Below are 20,953 nucleotides of genomic sequence, written 5' to 3'. Positions count from 1 at the left end.
TTCTATATTTCAAGGGGAAGGAATTTCCTGATCAAGTTTCTCTTTCTCTTAAAAATAGGTGTTTTAGGGGTGCCTGGCTGGCTCAGTCTGTGCACCATGCAACTCTTGATCTCTGGGTAGAATTCAAGCCCCACATTTGGTGTGGAGCCTACCTAAAATAAAAATTTAAGGGATGCCTGAGTGGCTCAGTCAGTTAAGCATAGGACTTCGGCTCAGGTCATTATCTGGCAGTTTGTGGAGCCCCCAGGTCAGGCTGTCTGCACAGTGCCTGTCAGCACAGAGCCCGCTTCAGATCTTCTGTCTCCCTCTCACTCTGTCCCTCCCCTATTCACGCTCTATCTCTCTCCTTCAAAAATAAAAAAATAATAAAAACAAAAATTTAAAAATATACATTAAAAAACAGATGTTTTATCTTTTGTGGGGAGAAAGTGTAGATGAAAGAACCTAGGACCAAGCCCTGGAGCGTTCCACCATTTAAAGGGAAGACCCAAAGTCATCAACCCAGTGAGGTATTGGCTCGAGGTTGACACAAAGCAAGAATGCAAAGAGCACATGGGAGTAACCACTGGAGTTGACAAGATGAAGGCTACTGAAAGGCTAACCATATAATTTACTGTTTAAACAATAAATTTACTTTCTTTGAGAACAGAAGAGGGAGCTACTGAGAATCACAATGGTACAACTCCTGTTAACAGGCTCTGAGAAAAACCTAGACATTGTTAACTTTGAAAAGGATGTCATGAAAAATCATCTACAACTGTGGTCTTCAATACAGTAACCACTGGCCACATGTGGCTACTGAATGCCTGAAATGTGGGTAGTGGGAATTAAAATGTTCTGCAAGATTATAAAATCTATTCGTACCAGATTTTAAAAACTTAGTACAAAAAAGAATGTAAAATATCTCATAAAAATGTCTTTACATTGATTACATGTTTAAATAATATTTTACATATATTGGGTTAAGCAAATATGTTAGTAAAACTGGGGAAAAAACAGAGGTTTCAAAATTAAATGTTCTTAGTGATATTTATTATGACACATAATTTCCCTTATATTTCTTTTTATCATAACTATTTATAGTTTTTATAATCTCTTTTAAACTCCTTATGTTTTTAAAGCATCTCACAAAAGCCAAACACCTGTTTTTCCTTAATCATTCCTTTTTATTAATGAGTTCCCTATCTTAACTCTCATCCTGAACTGCAATGCAGCTAAGTTGTACAGTCAATTTTAATTATCCAGTGTTAAGTGAAGGGAAAGGAGATAAAGACTGAAAAAGAAGCACAAAACGAATTTATATTGAGCCACAGAACAGAGATTATTTCCACCCCTAGATCTGCACCTGGCACCAGCCTGCCTCACAGCTCCATGCTCTTGTCAGTGGTGAGGTGCCCTGCCCACACAAGTTTCCTGGCTACTACTGATAATACACTTGGAATGTGTTTTTTTTTAGAGCTGGCTGGCACCATGACTGGCCTTTTCAAATTGGAGACTCTTGAAAAAATGGCCAACCTAATTGATGGCAACAACTGACTGTTGCCAAGTGTCCACTACACTCACTTAGATTGCCTTTCTTCAAGTATTCTTCAAATACTCCAAACTATGTTTCAGGATCCCAAATTCATCAAAAACCCTGAAAAAGGCCATTAGGGGAATATCTTGTGATTACTATTGTCAATTCTTGTCTGCTTACCTATTTATACAGCCCAGAAGTGTGAGAGCTGTTACAGACAAAACCAATAGATGCATGCTGAGTCTTCATCACATTTGTTCAAAGCCAGAACCTGTATGCTTTAAACTTTTTCTTCCTATTTATGCCAACCTGGCTACATATTGTCATTTTAAAAAATTAAAACTTGCTCTTCACCTTTAGTTGCTACCCACTGGGCAGACTTTATTTTCCAAGATGCTAATTTGATCTCATTTGGCTCAACTCCTTTACATCCCTGTCTTTTCCTTATCATCTGGATGTTTGTGGGAGCATGACTCATCCATACATTCACTCAACAAACATTTACTGAATGCCTATCTGTGTCAGAACTGCTAGATATTTGGGAAGAAATAACAAATAAGCCTCTGCCTAACAATGCTCGGCACACGGGCAGTTTGTAAGTTTTTACTGAATAGATAACTATGGTTCCTAGCTTGTAGAGCTCAAATTATCCACAGGTATAACAAGAATGAGTGTGACAAGTGCTAAGTGAAAGCACAGACAAAATGCAGTGGAAACAGAGAACTCCACCATCTGCTTCACCTGGAAAAATAAGGAAGGCTTCATAGAGAAGGTGGCATGTGATGCCAAATACTTGAAGGCATGGGGTTCAGAGTTTATATTTGAGCATCACCCTAAATCAAATGGACAAATTCCAGACTGATTACATCTAAAAGTATTGTGAAAAGTCAAAGCTCACTTGATTTGTTCTGTTTACGTTTGGGGCTGCCAATAGAAGCGGCAAATTCACTAGGACTTGTGGGTCCTATTCCATTTCGGTCTCTCCAGTTATCAGATTCACCTCCACTTCCCAAGTGTTCACGACTGTTGGACCTCGAGAGGGACACTGACGAACCCTGTAGACAATCAAAGCCAGATGAGGAAATATTTAATAAGGTAGGTATCCTGAGCTTTGAGGAGAAAAGAATGCACGTTACACCACCACCATTTACTTCTATTGTTCACCACTGCTGATTCTCAGGAAGAGGCCATGCCATCTGTCTATAGGCCTTCTATCCTCCAGCCACCAAGGACACCTGGTAATATACACAGTATTCATTCACTCCTCCTTCATTATGAGAGCCCCCAGCACAAAGACTGAGTCCTATAAGATTTGGAGCAATGGATACTGAGATTCCTCCCTACTATGGAGAACCACACAGTAAGTCTTCCATCTGGTAGAGCAGAGATTCTCTGCCTTGTGTCACCCAAAAAGGACACATGGGAGGCGGTGTGCCTAGACCTAATGCTCTAACAAGTATACAGCTCCCAGGCTACTAGAGTCAGAGTGGAGAGAGGGTTGGCATTTCTTCCGTGTTACCCTCATCCAAACAATTATATGGTCTTTCTAATAAATTACAAATACCTGGAAATATTTCTAATTCCCCCAAATAAAAATTTAAAAGATCTCAAAGTTTGAACTGATTTGCATTTATTTATTCATTTAGTTAACCAAAGGCAATCTACTTTGTACTATATCTAGAATTTTGAATTCAGGATTCCCCGGTTTTCAAAGTATCCTGTTTGTTAGATAAGTTAAATTCTAATTAGTATATGTGCTGCCAAAGTGAGCACTGTTTGTTGGGGAATTCTAAGAGGATCTTTCACAATTCCATAAATTCACTTCGTTCAATCTCAGAGCAGCGTAACCACAACTGGCCATGCCCTCCTTTTTTTTTTCTTCATCTCTGGCCATGCCCCCCTTTAACACCCTTTTCTTCAAACACTCCCCATGTGTTCTGCCCACTCCCTGTAGCCTTGCAGGATCCTCCTCCACTTTACCACTCCAAATATCACATTATCCTGGGGCTGGCCCTAACATGCCTTCTTGTCTCTCTCTACACTTGCTCATTAAATAATCTCAACCTCTTTCAGAGCTTAATGACAACCATGACTTTCAACGTTTTACTTCCAGATTTGACTTTTCTGTTGAAATTTATAATTGTGGAATTGCCTTGTAGGCATTTTAAACTTGGAATGCTTGAAATTTAATTGTTGACGACCCATTCCCACCAGCTAAACCCACACACACTCCTGCCCCAGAATTCCTGCATCTCACCCAGTTGCTCAAGCCGAACTTCTGAGTCATCTTCATTCCTCCTTCCCCCCACCACAAACAATTCATCAGCAAATTCTATAATCTCTTAACATACCCCAAATCTACCTTCTTCTTGCCATCTCCACAACTGTAGCCAATAGCCAGCCTCCTTATGAACATTTTATTCTATTCTTGCCTCCCACCCCAATATCCATTATCCAGAAAGCAACTAGGCTGATTTTTTAAAAGCAAATTAGAACAAATGATACCTTCTGTGTAAAGTCTTATAATGCTTTTCCAGTACTTTGTCACGGGCTAAGATGCTCCCTAGCTGATCCTCTGCCTCTCTGTCTTCCCTTCCCACTGCCCTTCCCACCCAACTTCTGCTCCATGAACTTACCAGCTGGTTCTGACTTCAGGATGATTATGCCAGGATGATCAAAGCCTATTACTGTTTCCCTAGATCTTCACAAAGCTGACCCTTTCCTGTCATCTAAGTCTTAGCTTGAATGCCATCTGCTCATTAAGGCCTGCTATGACTACCCACTCTAAAGCAGGCTCTGTTGCTTATTTATCAGGGACTTTTATTACCTAATGGCTTCTTGTTTGTTTTGTATCTCTCTGCAACTAACAAACAGAAAGTTCTATCCATGAAACCAAGAACCTGTATTTAAGCATTGTATCCCTCAAATTGTGTCTGGAACACAGAAAATGCTCCATAAATATTTGCGGAATTACTGAATCTAGAGATACCTACCTTTTTATACATCTATAAAGAATTCTAATTCCCTTTGCTATGGGATGCCCTTTGTTGACTTTTGGGAAGGGGCAGAGGGAAGGAAAGCTCCTGAGACCAAAGAATGGTGTTTTCAGTTAAAACTATCTTTAACATCATACTTCAACCAAAATGAATCCAATGTAGCAAGGGAAATAAGAACATGCTCAAAACTGGCAATTACCAGAACGTCAATGAGATCATTATTATAGTATTTATATGTATATTTAAAATTCTACATCTAAACTCTTTGAGTATTAAAAAAAAACCACTTATCTAAGATCTAAGCTGACTTAACGCACACAGCTATATCAGATCTGGCTAAACATGGTGATTTTAAAACCATTAAGTAAAACGTTCTCTTGTGATACCTACTAGTTCATGATCTACTCACTAATCCAAAGTGTCACAAAGCACAGCTCATCTCCATTCTTGGATTTGTAAGACTGAAAATAATCAGACAACTTCATTACTCTTAGTGGTGGAGAAATTAAAAATCATCTTTGATTCTCAAGGCATGTTTTTATTGGCTTTAGAGAACATGTAGCAGAGATGAGTGGCAAATAGAAAAGGAAAATCCCAGAGCTTTTGTAGATCTGTTGATGTTACAGAGATAATGCAGGTCAAAGCAGCCTTTTGTTCCACCTTTCATGTCTCAGTATATGACCAAGTGAATTGGGTCATATTTTTGAGTAGTGGAAAAAAAAATGCCTCAAGCTGCCTGCTTCTTATCTAAAGGAGCTCTTTGGAACAGGCTCATTTCTCAAAGCTGCCCTCAAACTGCAAACAACTGCTTAAGTCTAGCTTCTCAGAAATCTGAATAAGAAGCTCAGAGCATCAACTTCTTGCCTCAAGCAAGCTTCCTAGGGCAGGAAATTCCATGAGCCTTGATCCCTGGCCCATACCCATCAGAACCTACTGGCTAAACAAACATGCTTCTCCTCATAGATCAGCATTCTACTTGTCTATTTGGGTTTGTTTTGTTTTCTTTAGAATGTTAAAAAAAAGTGTTTCATGTCATCTTCTAATTTCAAAATATTAGTGCTATGTATAAGCAGAGAGGTGGTCAATCCTTCAATAAAGATTTTTAAGTTCTCTCTACTTTTCTTCTCTGTCCCACCCTGTCTCCATGTTCTAACCCAAAGAAGCAATCCTCACTGCTCAGTTTTTAATCCTTCTGAGCTATAGCAGAATAAAGGGAAAGGCATGCATGTGCAGATAGCAACTGCTGCATAATATCAGATCATGCTATCGTAAAGGACTCTCTCATCCCCTTTCAATGGATTTGGGATGAATGAAGAAAAGTTCGAGTCCTACACAACAGGGAAAATATAGAATGCTATTACCGAAGAAATCTTGGTTATATCTTTTCATCAGCATTGTTGAAGGGGCTATAAACAAAAACAGGTTATAAGGTGAAAGCCCATGCACTAATCTAGGTGTTCACACCCTCTCCCCCACCTTCCAGTGTGAATAGGTTGCTAGATATTAACTAGGAAGGTGGAACAGACTAGCCCAAGATAGCCAAAAGAAAAAGCTACAGGAGCCACTGTACTCAGCCACTGAGTCAGGATCCTGGCACATCCCTGCCCACAGAAGGTGGTCTATCCATCCTTTGACAAGTGCTAGAGCAGAAGAGTCTTTTAAGTTCTGAAATAATTTCTGCATTGTCCTCCTAGTGTTACATCTCTGTAAAGCAGTGTTTCCAGAAGGGTGTCTGCATCAGAATTGTACTAGACTTTTCCTGAAAATGTAGATTCTTGGTTTTTGCTCCCCATCTAATGAATGAGATCCTGGAGAAAGTATCTTCATTTTTATCAAGCTCTCTAAAGAGAATCTTATGTCTGTTAAAGTATGGCCACATGGTTCTAGATCATTTACTTATCACCTTTGCTATGTACCCTCTTGGGTTAAACCATTAGGAAGAGAAGTATAAAGGAAATTTTGTAAAATAAATTCAAGTCTTTTCTGTGACACCTACTGCCATGATCTCATGTAAAACACTTAACTGATCAGGGCCCTTCTTTCCTCACTGGGAGCTTGTAGGGACTGAATAAACTTGAGGATGAAAATGCACCTTATTAACTACAAATTATGTGATTTACGATAATTGTTACTAGCACATTATGTGTTCATATAATACTCCAAGGCATTCCTTTGGAAATAAAAAGCATATCTAGCTGGACATAATCTCAACTTTCAGCAGGTGGTTGGTCTTCTTCAGGGTAAAGTTCTCCAATTTGAAAGAATAGTACCTGTCAAATATTACTGAGAACTTACCACACACTGTGCTACATACTGGAGGGTTTCTTCCAGGTCATCTTCAAAATTAACTCAAATTAGAAAACAAGTACAGAGGAGAGAAGTCACTCATCAAAGCTGAACATCTTATTAGTGGTGGGTGTCACATCCCACAGCCCCTTCACTTGACAACTACATTATTAGAATGGTCATCATTTCAAACTAACAGAGTGTTGGTCTTTAAGCATACATCTGAATTAGCATTTCTTGAGTAAAATATTTTATCTCTGAAACTAGAGAAATACGATCAACCACTTAACACTTCACTCTGCCAAAGGCACGCGTAAGAATTGGCCATAGGTGTATCAACTGAAAGCCTAAGAATTAGCACAGCAGTTTTAAGGTCTCTACCAACAAAAGGAAATGTTAATTTTCTGTCAGAACTATAATGGCAGAGAGTGGAGTATGCCTTGTAGAACCTCGAAATTTTTCATAATGGTTCCTGTGTTCTAGTTGCTGACAGTAACTTCAATCTTTATATACAGCCTGCCAGGTTGCTACTAGATAGAAGTCTGACAATGAAATTCACATGAGACTGTTCTTTTTAGTATTTTCTTTTACACTAAAAAACAATGAAAAAATTGCATATTTCCTTTTGCCATTCTTCAACAGTCTAATTTATTACAAAGAAAATTGGTGCAGAAAAAAGGTCAATCTACAATGGCTAATGATTTTGAAACCCTTAACCAGTAATTGTTTTGCAGCCTACAGTGTTCTGGCTGAACACTGTGATTCTTGAATTAATCATTTTTATCCACGTTTGGGTTTGCATTCTATCCCCAGTATTGTGTATGCATGTGTGTACTCTAATTCCACCCTGGCTCACAAAAGGCTTACAGCCAAAATCTGATACTGTCAGATTGAAAAGGCCTTGCTTAGCAAGTCACGTGGAGCCTGGCTGAGAAGTATGGAATGCTGGATCCTTTCCCCATGTGGCAAGGATGCCAGCTTCCCAGTCTCACCCTGAGCAGTGCAGCCAACATCTGGGAAACATAAAATTTTGGAGCTCTTGTTTATGATACTTCCTGCTGTGTTCCTGGCACATCTGAACATGCTGAATATTTAACTCATATCTGAAAACTTATTTTTGTTGAATATTTGCTTTTTCCCCCTTTGGTGCCTGCTAGTGATACTCTTAAATAAAGGGATTCTTTATATATTTTTATGGAATAGTACATCTGTCCTTTGCTTAATCTCAGCCCTGCTCTATCATTTATGACACTTTCTCCCCCTAACAAAAACACATTTATCCAAATTTACATCTCTGTAACAGCTTATCAACAACTTTTAAAGAAGGTATATAAAGATAGTAACATACTACGTTGAATCAATTTGATAGCAACATGTTCACAGGAATAGAAATTAGAACAAATCACCATTAACGACTTCTCTTTATGTAAATAAAGAATGGTACCTCTCTTGTTTGCTGAAAGAACAGACAGGAAGAATGGGTAGGGCACAACTGTACAAACCTCAAAAGTGGTTGTCATTGTGGGCTTATAGGACACATGGTTGGCCCTTCTCAGCTCCTTTATAGTTTCAGCTGGCATGGATTTAGAAAACCCAAGGCCACTCCAGGTATTTGTGGGTGTTCTGACCTCCGTCACCACTGGTTTCTTTAACATAGCTTTGGGAAACAGAACATAAAACAAATGTTTGGTATTTTCAATGTTTTTCTTAAATAAAATATTGATGAATGTTGTTTCTTTGATAAAATGTAAAGAAATTATCACTGAAAATTATTTCTTAACATAAAATACCTTAAAACAGCTTCATAAAACACTCAATACCAAGTAAACTGAAAAATGCTACATTATTTCTTAATTGATCTCATGCTATTCTAAGCAACAAAATACATTCAACCTCAACAAAATGTGTACAACTTGAACCTAAACATTCTAAATTTCTTTTTATGAAGGTACAATTGCTCAATTCAACATGAATACTAGAAAGCCTTTTATGGCTCTACTAAAAACATATATATTATATATATATATTAATATTATTATATATAATTATATATTATGTTAATATATATTAATATAGATCATTAATATAGCACAAACCTTTAGTTGCTAATAGTTTCTTTTGTTCATAGTCAAATGCCTGAAAATAAAACAGAAAATATCTTTATTGCCAGTCTATCCAAATGTCATGCCAACACTCCATAATTACGAACAAAGGTTTTGACTATAGTCCATGAATCTGCCTGGGACACATGCTAAGCTTTGCACCACAATGTGAATCCAGTGCAAGTCTGATACATTTCAACATGTTTTCAAACTAATTAATTAGAATAAATTAACTACTTCTGACATGACAGTGATAGATTTAGAAATTTTCCTTCAAAAGAAAAAAATATCCTACTTACTGTATTTAATGCACTAGGGCCAATATATGCTAAAGTATAGTGAATAACCTAAAAGTATTAGAGCTAAGTTTCAAAACACGCATCTCCCAAATGCTTTCTGGTTATCTACTGGCCTCTTTGTTTCTGTACATCCTCTCCTCATTTAAGTAAAGGATGGCATGAAATGGGATGATGTTAAGACAACTTAAGAAATTATTTGGCCTAATTGGCATAGTCTTTGGTTTTGAAGTGGGATAAATGACTAATGTCTAGCTTTGATCTGTAATGACATTAAGCAATACAATAAAATTAAACCTAGTTACTTTTTATTGTACAGGACTAGGAGGTCATCATTCATTCTTTCCATTCATATTGAATAAATGAGTATTCAGTCAGTCATGTCTAGTAGGGACCAAGGCAGGGCATTTTGAAGAAATTAGTCCAGACATAGCTACATCTCAAATGCTACTTCAGTGTTCTCAGCTCTCCAATTTAGGGGATAGCTAAGACTTAAGAATGTCTCAAAGGCCTACCAGGAGGGCCAAGAACCAACTAGGGAGAGTTCTTTTGACCCTTCCTCCAGGAGGACTATACCATCATATATAGGGTGCCCATGTATGTTGCAGTCTGAAACAGGATACTTCTGAGAGTGAAATGTGCTACACATAAAAATTAGGCCAGAATTATAAAAGTCAATGGGCTCATCCAGACAAACCAGGATGTGTGATTAACTCCAAGAACATGACAGTAAATCAGGAGAGCCAGGTTTTTAGATAACACAGGTCGATAATGTTTTTGAAATCCTAGGTCTAAAATGGCCTTGGGGGGCGCCTGGATGGCGCAGTCGGTTAAGCGTCCGACTTCAGCCAGGTCACGATCTCGCGGTCCGTGAGTTCGAGCCCCGCGTCAGGCTCTGGGCTGATGGCTCGGAGCCTGGAGCCTGTTTCCGATTCTGTGTCTCCCTCTCTCTCTGCCCCTCCCCCGTTCATGCTCTGTCTCTCTCTGTCCCAAAAATAAATAAAAATAAAAATAAAAAAAAAATAAATAAATAAAATAAAATAAAATGGCCTTGGGAATTAAAATCAACTTGTAATGATTAATGTCTATCGGTAAGATGTGGGGAGATCTTAAATTCACTTGTTCAGTAAATATTTATTGAGTGTCTTCTGGTTAAAGAGACTGTGCTGCTCTTTGTGGAAGAATATAACAATGCATCAAAAATTGTCTAGACCCTCAAAACGTATAATCTTAGTGGGGATGGGTAAAAGAAACAACTAAAATTAGGAAGTGAGAAAAGTGTGAAGAGAGAGCTGGAGATACAGCATTCCAAGAACGGTCAGGAGACAGAGATCATTTTTAGCTGCAGGAATCATCAGTTAAGTCTTCAATCTCTCCCTCTGTCAATGCTTGGTGACTATTATCATTCAGTTCTTAGTGACTTTAAAAGTTAGCTCTTCATTAATGACATAAATAAATCTATTTAAGTTGAAACTCTATCACCAAGAACATTCTTATCCATCCCAAAAGAAAGGAACATGAAAATGATTCACTGTAGATGTAAACCTGACAGAAAAGAAGCACCAGATGGACAAAAATTAGAAAAAGGGATAATATAGGGGATTAGAAATTGCTTATATAAGAAAATTTTAATTTGTGAACTAAAATAAATCCACCAGAGAAAATGTAAATGTTTTATAAAAACATTTATCTAAAAACTCATAAAAATGTTCAAATGTGAAGGATTAAAAAAACAAACAGGCCTGAACTGTAGCTTTCACTAACATCATAAAAGTATAATTTAGTTCCATGAGTTAATTTCTTTGACATACCTGTGATAGCTTGTTTTTAGGATTCTGTGAAAAGTTATGCCCTTCTTTGGGAGGTTCGGGGAGGGTTGTGGATAACACATCTTTTACTATGAAGTAGGAAAGTCTACCTAGCAATTCTGATACTGAAATAGGATGTTTATACGAATCTCTGAAAGCACAAAGTACAAAATCTTTACCTTTCATATTGTAGTTTACACGGAAATCAAATTTTCAAATTTCATGATCAATAGTCCACTCTGAATAACTAGCCTAATACTTTAAAAATGGATAGAAAGAATATCCCTGCTTAGGAAATAATCATAGAATTCTCTCAACTAACATAGTCATCAATAATATTTAGCATTTACTTTCAAAAACCTAAAGCTTCAGATTAGTTATTTTTATAACTATCTAAATGACACTAAATTTATCATCTCCATTAAATAGATAGAAGAATATTATATTTACCCAAGACTAAGTCATGAGGCAGTAATACTTAAAAATAACAGCTTTCACATGTATGTAAACTTTTTTAAGTGGCCGATAAGTGATGTCATTTGTGTAAGATACAGTGATGTAAAACATTTTATGTCAATTTTAATATTGTATTTTAAAGAATTCTTCTTGGTTAAGCTAACTCCTGCTTTTCATTTTTAACATTTATGGCATACCAATTCTTAACTACTGTGTATACATTTAAATTTAATTTTGACTACAATGCAGAAGGAACCCCTAATTCTGCTCTACTGTTAACCATTCACTGAATTTCCCATTCCCTAACCCAACCTCCTACATTTGGAAGACTCTCTCATTTTTTACCATTACCTGCATGTTGACATATGATGGCCTTGGGGCCAGGCAAGTCCTTTCAGAGTTCTGCTGGGCAGCTGCAGCCCTCTCAGCAGCACGCTCACTTCCAGGAGCCTTTTTGTCAGCCAAAGGGCTTTCTGCAGCACTTAGTTCAGGATCTGAGAGCAGTCTGTCAGTACTGCTGTGAAACAGTTTGGAATTTAACACTCCATATTTATATACAAATGTACTGAACAACCCCTATGTGCCACATTTACTATACATCTATACCACTGTCAGCTATTTATATGTATTATTTCATTTAGTCCTCACAATCCCTCTCTGAGGTAAGTAGTAGACAGATAAGGGAAGTACCTTACCCAAGGTCATACCTCTGATAAATGGTAAAGCTGAAATTTGAACCCAAGCATATGACTCTAGAGCTGCAGTTGAAATGATTTCATGATACACTTTGATAAACATTGTATGTATGACATATTCTATATGGTACATATGGAATAGACACACAGACAAGATTTCTAATTTGCACATATCAAGAAGATAGCAATGAGTCATGCATGCGCAGTCTACAAAGAGTCAATCTGAAGGCATGTAGATGATCCAATTTGTGTATGTGAAATGCATATGATATTGCTAACAAATCTAATAAGATACAGATAGCAGATAAATAAGTATTTCCAACACCTGTTCAGGGTGCATGGATGAACATAACGGCTCCGTAAAATAGGAAAAATGATCTGAATTACAAGATTGGTAATGCCCTATACAAATGCACCTCAAGTTCAAATCTAATTCCAGGTTAAGCTTAAGTAAAGGAGAAATAAGAAACAGTATTATTAGTCAAAGAGCTGATCTGTTCATTCATTCTTTCTTTTATCACTCACTATTATATCATGCCAGGGGATTCAGAAGAATTCATAACAGGCTATTGGAACAGAAAAGGAGGAGCAATGAACTCTGTTTGCTGACAAAAGTTCACAAAGGCTTCACACAGGACGTCAGAACTGGAATTTAAAGGGCATCTGCAGGTTTACCAGCATGAAGGACAGGAGAAAAGCACAAGCAAAGGAAAGGAAGGAGGTAATGTGGACAGCTGGTGCATTTAAAGCCAGAGTGTAATAAGATGAGACTTGTGTGTTCAAAAAACTGCTGGAAGGAAATAAAGGACTGACTGAGCTGCTGAGAGGGTGGAGGCAGGGAGACTGTTCTGGAGGTTGCAGCTTAATTCAAATGAGAGGTAAGTTCAGAACATACTTAATGATGAAAGGAAAAGGCATTCCCTTCAAATGCTTCAATACAGGGAAAAAAGCAAATTTACCTCTCTAACCTATGCTGAATAATGTTCACTGTGGCTCTTAGTACCATGTGAAGAAAAACACAGATAAAGCAGATTTGGACAAAATGGGAACAACAGTAATTAACTGACAAAAGGGTTTATAAAAGCAAAAAAAAAATTTGGTAAGAAAAAGAGGAAATAAAAATATAAAGGCTATATTTAAGATATTCTCCTCTGTAAGGATATACAAGAAAACTAGTAAGACAGTAGAGGAAATTGGGTGGATGGAGATGGATGGGAGCAAAACCTTTAAACACAGAAGCTTTCCACTGTATTTTTGAAGTATGAATAGATTGTCTATTTGAAGAAAATAAAGTAAATGGGAAAAGAAAATAGAGTAAGGATAACACGTCTGTAACTGTGCTATGGTAAGGAGAGTTACAGTTAATACATTGTACTCACTGTGGTTTATAATAAATAAAATCATGAAACTGTCAAATATTTATTATCAAAATTAGCAATTAACTACCTTGAAATAAGGAAGCCAGAGTTTAAGTTAAAGACTCAAAGCAAAATAGAAAATTCACAGCAGGAAAAGTTCTAACAGAAAAATCAGACAGTAAATATTGCCCTGCTAAAGTTTCAGAACAATAGGGATGGGTTTAGAAGACCCAGATATAAACCTAGCCAGTTATAGAGAAGACATGAGTGAAAATTACCAGATGCTATTCCTTAATACAATTTTTAAAAGGAAAAAGAAAAGTATAAAGAAAAATAAAAAACACTCTTGAAGAAGATCAAATCCACTTGATTAAAACAAACTCAGCCCATTACATTTTATTTCAAAGGATCAAGGGATTTTAAAGATTAAAATACATACTGTAAGTGTGAGTTTTTCGTGCCCTGTAATAGTTCTACTGTCTGCCTTTTGGCACAGGAAACTTTGGAGGGACCCATCATCTGTTTCAGGTCACCTGCATTCCCAGAATGGGAAGGACTTCGAGGCATGCCTACTTCAACAAAAGCATCGTTACAACCTGCAGAAGGGATAAAGTGAAAGTGTCAGCTTATCGTCAACGACCACTTATGACAGAAACAAATCAGAACCCAACTCTAGGAAGACCCAGGCATACCAGCTTTCAACTGCAAAGAAGGCAGCTTAAATTCAAGCTGTCTCAAATTTCACCCAAGATGAAATATGAAGAGAGACCCTCATAATTTTTAAAAGATTATTAGGGGTGAAAGGGTTATAAAAAAAAAGAAATAATTCTACTTGGAAAAAAATCATGTGTGTACATTTAGTAAATTGACGCCTTCCTCTTACATAATTACACTTCAATTTAGGAAGTTCCAATGTAATGGGAAGTGATTTCTTTCTGTGGGAAGTGTTTTTCAGTTTATCTTTTCCATGTTCTTTGGAATTTTATTCAAGATGTCTTTCTGCATCCTTGAGGCAAGATGAGTCATAACTGGTTAGCAAAACCAACTTGAAATCACTGCAGAGACTTTTTACAACCCCCTTTATCCAAGTAACAGACCAGGCTGAAGTTCAGAAGGGAAGATACCTTCTGCAGGGTTTGATTTGGGAGATGCCTGCTCAGGTCCAGTTGTTTGTCTAGATGGATCACTGTGATTCCCACTCAGTACTTTTTCTCCAAGTGATGAGGTGGATATTGCACCATATTTTATATTTGGAGACTAAAATAATAATAGAAAATAACATACAGATATGGTCACAATTCTAAAATTCATTGCAGGTGAAAGTGTAAACATATTACCAGTGGCTTATCTCTTAGAAACAGCATAGATCACACTACTCTAGCAAAGGACATTACCTGTGCATGTCCATTTAAAGAAGCAGAGATTTTTTTTCCTTCTGTCTGCATACTGTTGATATGGACATCAACAGGAGTCAAGCCAGGAGGGGGAGATGGAGCTGTGTGCCCATAGGTGGGCACTCCAGACAACAAAATATTGGTTAATGTGGCTTGGGCAGTAGATGGAATCATAAGATGTGGTATAGCAGAAAAACCTGTAACAACATTTCATGAAGACAGATATTAGACCGGAAAAAACTCAGATTCAACAAACATTACTTTATTATTTTCAGAAAAACAAAAATACCCCTCATTTTTTTGCTATAAATTCAGAAGAGAATTCAATTTTGATACCTCCTCTGTAAAAAGGTTTAACATTACTATAAAAACACAAAATAATGTTAAAATGGAACAAGACTTTAGAGAAAATTTAATCTAAGCTCTTCATAGTACTGATGAGGAAACAAGCTAGATTTAGCATGTCCATATGACTACCAAGCACATCTGTCCGAATGGAACCTACATTTGTTAATTACCAGGTCAGTGACCTTCTGGTGTCTTTGCCACTGCTTCCTGCTCATCGCACTCTTCTTCCTGATCTGCTTGTCAGGTCTGAAGACTGTATTTCACTTTTATGAAAAACCCACTGCTTGTCATGCTTCATTTTAACTAATTTACACATTGGGGAATTTGTGTTTACCTGCAGTATGCTTTGAACCATAATTTTTCTCTAAGGAAACAGAGCCATTAGTGAATTTTACTTAAAAACTGATACCTAAGAATGCATGCCTTTGACTGTATTTGAATTATACTCACCTGTGGCACTTGAAGTGTTAGCAAGTGGCGGTGCCCATAATGTGGGACTCGGGGTGCCAGAACTTGGACTTTGCAAAGGACTGACTGAGCTATTAAGAGCGTTCAAGAGTGAGTTTGGGGTTGTTGATGTGTTTAGAGATAAGGTGGTAGGCCCCAAAAGACCTGCAATAAATGAATGTAAAGTCAATATGCAAAAATTCAAGATTTGAAAATACAGATGGCACCAATATTGCCAGTTGGAATGCACAGATATAATCTGATATTTTCTAAATACAAAGAACAGGTTACCTTCTTTCAAACATCCACGTGAAATATTGCATGATACAACTCCGACACAGAACTCAGACTATCCACAAACATATGCTGGTCAGAAAATGGGAGATAGGTGTGTGCAAACCAGGGAAACGATCAGGGTCCCTGAGCACTGCCAGCTGCTCTGCATTCATCTCAACTAGCCAGGATGAACCAAATTCTGTTCAAGTGGAAGCTCATTTTTATTTCTCTGCATAACTCACTGTTTTCGGTTTCCAAACTAACTCTTTTCAAACCACCTGCAATTAGCAGAGAACAGGGGAATGTTCTCCTGCAGCAGAATAACTTCATTTGGCCCATTTGTGGATAGGCCGAGCCACTTGGAACAGTTTTCATTCATGTGTCAAAACAACCTCTCTGGTACTCCATCTCAATGTGTATGAAACTTTCCTCAGAAACGATTTTTTGTTTCTTGCTTGTTTAAAGGATTTAATGTTTGATTTAAGTAATGAAAATTTCCCTTCAGGCATTTAAAATATATTCTAAAGTAAAATATGAAATTGTATATAATTTTCCAGGAATATTTAAAGTATTAAGTATTACAGGATAGGTACAGACATGAAAACATTTAAAAACCTGAGTAACTGAATCTTTGCTCACTTTTTTCTCTCTAGTGTAGGAACAACTTGGTTCCGGCTAAATTCTCTCACCTGCCACTTCCTGATTCATATGCATATGTTATTATGACTGTCCAGGTCTCCAGTGGAACGGACAACTTTGGGAGATTAGAGGCCAAAGGAAAAAGAGTCTGTCTTTACTGTAATGATGCCTAGACAGGGGTACTTGGAATCTTAATTATATTATAACCATATTATAATTTTAAAAGCATGAAATAACCATTAGGAAAAAAGTTTACAGAATGCTGAGAGTATTTTTTCTGTCTCAGATCAACACTGAGTGAGGCAGAATGATTTTCTAGGGTTATTACATTCACTTTTTATATTAAGGCTACTGAAAAATGTGCAAGAAAGTAGTGAACTAGCATAACTGCAACATGGCAATGAACTTTAGCCTGTCAGATGGAAATCCATAAATGAGGCAGTACATATCGTCACAACCATGAAACGCCTCACCTCACTTTCGCAAAGAACTAAGGCACTGAGGGGTGATGCTCTTTCATCTTCTATTTTTCTTTTTCATCTTCTTCACCTTAGATATAAATACAAGTCCATTTGCCCCTCTTGGTGGCCGCAGGCTAGATTTCCTTTGCATCTGGGTGAGGCAGTTCTGACCTCTGTGACTGGGGGTTCTGCTCACTTTCACTTCCCCCTCTCCCTACCCCTCATACAGATCTGCAATTACTTTTTGAAAAGCACACTGGATAATCTTTACCTCTAGGGATGGATGGCAATATTGCAAATGCAAGAGAGAACAAACACATAAATTATAGTTAGCCTGCTCACTTCACTCTCAATGGCATTCTTAATTTAAAAGAACAAACACAGCCACTGAAAATAAAACAGACCTCGATTATTTATGCCGAAATAAAAAGAATCTGAGTAACAAAAATCTATATTCTAACAAAAAAACCCAAAATGGATTGATGTGAGTTTTGTTGCTTTTTCACTTGATCTTAGAGCCTGATGAGAGAAAAAGCCTTTAAAATGTAGCCCCAAAAGGTAGAAAGAAAGGGAACTGGCTAAGCAATCCCCCAGTGACTGAGAAGCGCTATAATAATAAATTTTATACCTAGTCCAGTGAGTCCAAGGCCTGCTGAAGCTAAGATGTCCAGGCTGGGACATGCCAGGCCGGCAGGGCACGATGCTGGGGATGGACTGGTTGCTATGGTAACCCCACTGCTTTCAAGTCCGAGGAGACATTTCCTTGCTTCATACATATTTAAGGCATTTCGCTCAACACTTTTCACAATCACAGACTATGAAAACACATAATGGGAAAGAAAAAGGTGATATGCAAGTAGTCTACAATGTATTGGGAGGTGGGTGAGAAACGAATATGGTAAAAAGGATTCCAGTCAGGGAATCAATGCTGTTTTAAAATCAATTAAAAATTCTAACTGCTTATTTCTTATGTTTATTCCTTTTGGTAAAACCATAAAATGTTAGTGACATTTTATTGGGTATGTCCTGTGTGCCAGGCACTGTGATTGAAACTGCACATACATCTTAATGCCTGGCAGACACCTTCTGGGTGGGAATGAATATTCATATTTAGTGAGGATAAGGGACCTATCCACAGGCACAGCCTAGCTGGAGGGGCAGCGAGAAGACTGGACCTCAGGTCGTTCGCATCTACAGCCCATTCTCTTTTTGTCCACTTGCCTTTTTTTACATTAAGGCTTTCTGCCCTTTATCTCATCTTTACAAAACAAATCAAACTAGTCACTACATACAGACTGCATAATAACAGTCACTTACATTTGACATTTATAGCCTACTAGTTAACTAATAGACTTTAAGGTACCACTATTCCTCACTGATGACATATCTATGGCAAAGCTTATGGTAAAATAAATTTCTAAACAATATATTTTTTCTCAATGGACTCATCTAGAAAATTGGAACTGTGAACTCAAGAGGGAGAGCCTAAATGGGCAATAAAGAAAATTTGTGACTGAGAAAGCAGTTAATGCAGTAGTCAGCTTCAGGGCCAGCTAGGAAGAATTAAATAGCCCTGGGATGCTACAAGGCTTTAGAATTCTCACAATCTATTTTCCCCTGATCTGTGCTCATTTCTTACTAAGCTCCAGGAGTTTCTCGTGTGTTTGACCCTCTTTATATGCACAAAATCTCTTCTGTCTTTAGCTTTTAGTCCTGGTATCTACAGTGACTTCAGTCAACTCAAATTAGTCAAGCATGAAGCTTCAAGATACATAAAATTAATGTCCTGTTCTCTAACTCTAAACTCATTATATTAGGCTCACTTAGAATCGGTCCTATCTTTTCCTTTAAAGTTTACTTTTGAAGAAGGCATGATTGTTTCTCTTTAGACACTGAACGCCATGTTATTTTACATATATACAAAATTGTCCATGATACATATTATACATACACCATGATACACATAACAAGATTAACAAAAATTAAAAAATGGAAAGCATAACTGTTACGTGTTTTAACTACTAGAATAAAAATTTTCATAAATGATTTCATTAGTACATGTTAAAAGAAGCAACCTGCTTCTTGTCTTCTGACATCTGGTACAAAGGTCTCTTCAGGGTGTATAACTAGGCATAAATACTGGGGGGTCGAGGCTATCAATATTTTCAGTGTGATCTGACAGTCGCTATTGTTCCTCAAAGTGGCTGTGCCAATTTACCAAACATTAATGTAGGAACATTCCTCTTCCCTCACATTCTCACTAGCATTTAACATCATCAGGTTTATCCTATTAAATTTTGACTATACATGTAATTATTGAAATTCTGCAAGATCTTAGAGGAGAAGTTCCAAGAAGGCTGAACTGGGAATACTTCGTTATTTACTTTTGATCGTTATTATCACTTTATTTTCTTAAAAAGAATGGGCACCTATTCTTTCTTTCTTTATTTTTTTAATATATGACATTTATTGTCAAATTGGTTTCCATACAACACCCAGTGCTCATCCCAAAAGGTGCCCTCCTCAATACCCATCACCCACCCTCCCCTCCCTCCCACCCCCCATCAACCCTCAGTTTGTTATCAGTTTTTAAGAGTCTCTTATGCTTTGGCTCTCTCCCACTCTAACCTCTTTTTTTTTTTTTTCCCTTCCCCTCCCCCATGGGTTTCTGTTAAGTTTCTCAGGATCCACATAAGAGTGAAACCATATGGTATCTGTCTTTCTCTGTATGGCTTATTTCACTTAGCATCACACTCTCCAGTTCCATCCACGTTGCTACAAAAGGCCATATTTCATTCTTTCTCATTGGGCACCTATTCTTTAAATCTCCAGGTCCAGCAGAGTGGCTCACAGAGTACGTAAGCTAAATATTTTTGAATTGCACTGGATATGTACACATACACATGCACACTTAACACAATGTTTAGCCTTAACTCTCTGATAACTTAACAAAGCTGAAAGTTACCAGACTGCAAATTAATAAAAACATATTTTCTCTTCTCATATATTTGTAAAAAATAATGGTCATTCAATATGGACTCCAAAACCAACCCATATTTAAATAAAATGATGATCAATAATGAATGGTACAAATTTATGTATTTAAATAACTAAGTATAATATATAATGATATATATATTATATGGAATATTTAATTCCGTGTATATGCAAATAACATTTATATGAAAACAGAACTAGCTGGAACGTGGTGCTCTGGGTCTGGACTCTGAACCCACCTTGCTTGGCTGTTTCGGCTTTGGTTTAATGCTGATGAAGACATCAAGCTGTTCCATCAGCTGGGCAGTGAACTGTGGGTCCACTTCAATTTCTTCCTTCATATCAAACATCAACACAAGAGGAAGACAACCCTAAGAAATGTCACAAAAGAGAGTGTCAGAGGTAAAAACATTACTCATTTAAACATCTGATAACTTAACGTGCCTACAAATAATGCAATATTCTATGGGCTTAAAGAATAAACCCAAGTATTAAAGCTAAATTACATACTTTAACAAAGCTTAGAAAACTGGTGTGGAAATAATACTGAGGGCACAAACTATTTTTTAAAAGACAACATTGTACATGTCTGAAGTTTTCTGTTATTGGCTCTGAATTTTTTTACTCACTTTCCACCTTGGAAAACTCTTCCATTCTCTGACTTCAGTTTTGTTACAGATGCCAGAAATTAGATTCTCATCTACATCAAGAGTATGAATCTTGTGCTTTTGCTCAAAGACTTACAGTAGTGATTTTTTATCGCCTTCTGAATGAAATCTAAACATGTATCAGTAGAGATGTCCACAATCTGGCCCTTTGCTTGTGCAATCACAGGTCTGTATGTCTATACACCTGTCCCTTCCCCAGGTTAGACCGGC

The 20,953-nt window shown here is 37.3% G+C and overlaps 1 protein-coding gene across 7 annotated transcripts in view; it reads right to left on the bottom strand.

The window, feature by feature from the left end:
• Window positions 1–20,953, bottom strand: part of BICC1 (BicC family RNA binding protein 1) — a 291,648-nt gene that overhangs the window by 12,055 nt on the left and 258,640 nt on the right. For 6 of the 7 annotated variants that reach the window (XM_049645089.1, XM_049645086.1, XM_049645088.1 and 3 more), the window contains 10 exons: window positions 20,315–20,446; window positions 17,707–17,893; window positions 15,706–15,867; window positions 14,908–15,104; window positions 14,638–14,770; window positions 13,953–14,109; window positions 11,812–11,977; window positions 8,895–8,934; window positions 8,301–8,455; window positions 2,415–2,571 (listed from right to left, as the gene is read on the bottom strand). In XM_049645089.1, coding sequence (XP_049501046.1) covers window positions 2,415–2,571; window positions 8,301–8,455; window positions 8,895–8,934; window positions 11,812–11,977; window positions 13,953–14,109; window positions 14,638–14,770; window positions 14,908–15,104; window positions 15,706–15,867; window positions 17,707–17,893; window positions 20,315–20,446 — 1,486 coding nt within the window. The remainder of the gene's footprint in view (window positions 1–2,414; window positions 2,572–8,300; window positions 8,456–8,894; window positions 8,935–11,811; window positions 11,978–13,952; window positions 14,110–14,637; window positions 14,771–14,907; window positions 15,105–15,705; window positions 15,868–17,706; window positions 17,894–20,314; window positions 20,447–20,953) is intronic. The other variant, XM_049645085.1, reaches the window with a different exon arrangement.

Source organism: Panthera uncia, chromosome D2 (assembly GCF_023721935.1).
Source record: "Panthera uncia isolate 11264 chromosome D2, Puncia_PCG_1.0, whole genome shotgun sequence".
Taxonomy (NCBI): Eukaryota; Metazoa; Chordata; class Mammalia; order Carnivora; family Felidae; genus Panthera; species Panthera uncia.
The sequence above is the reverse complement of the archived record's forward strand: the minus strand, read 5'-3'. Positions and strand labels throughout refer to the sequence as shown.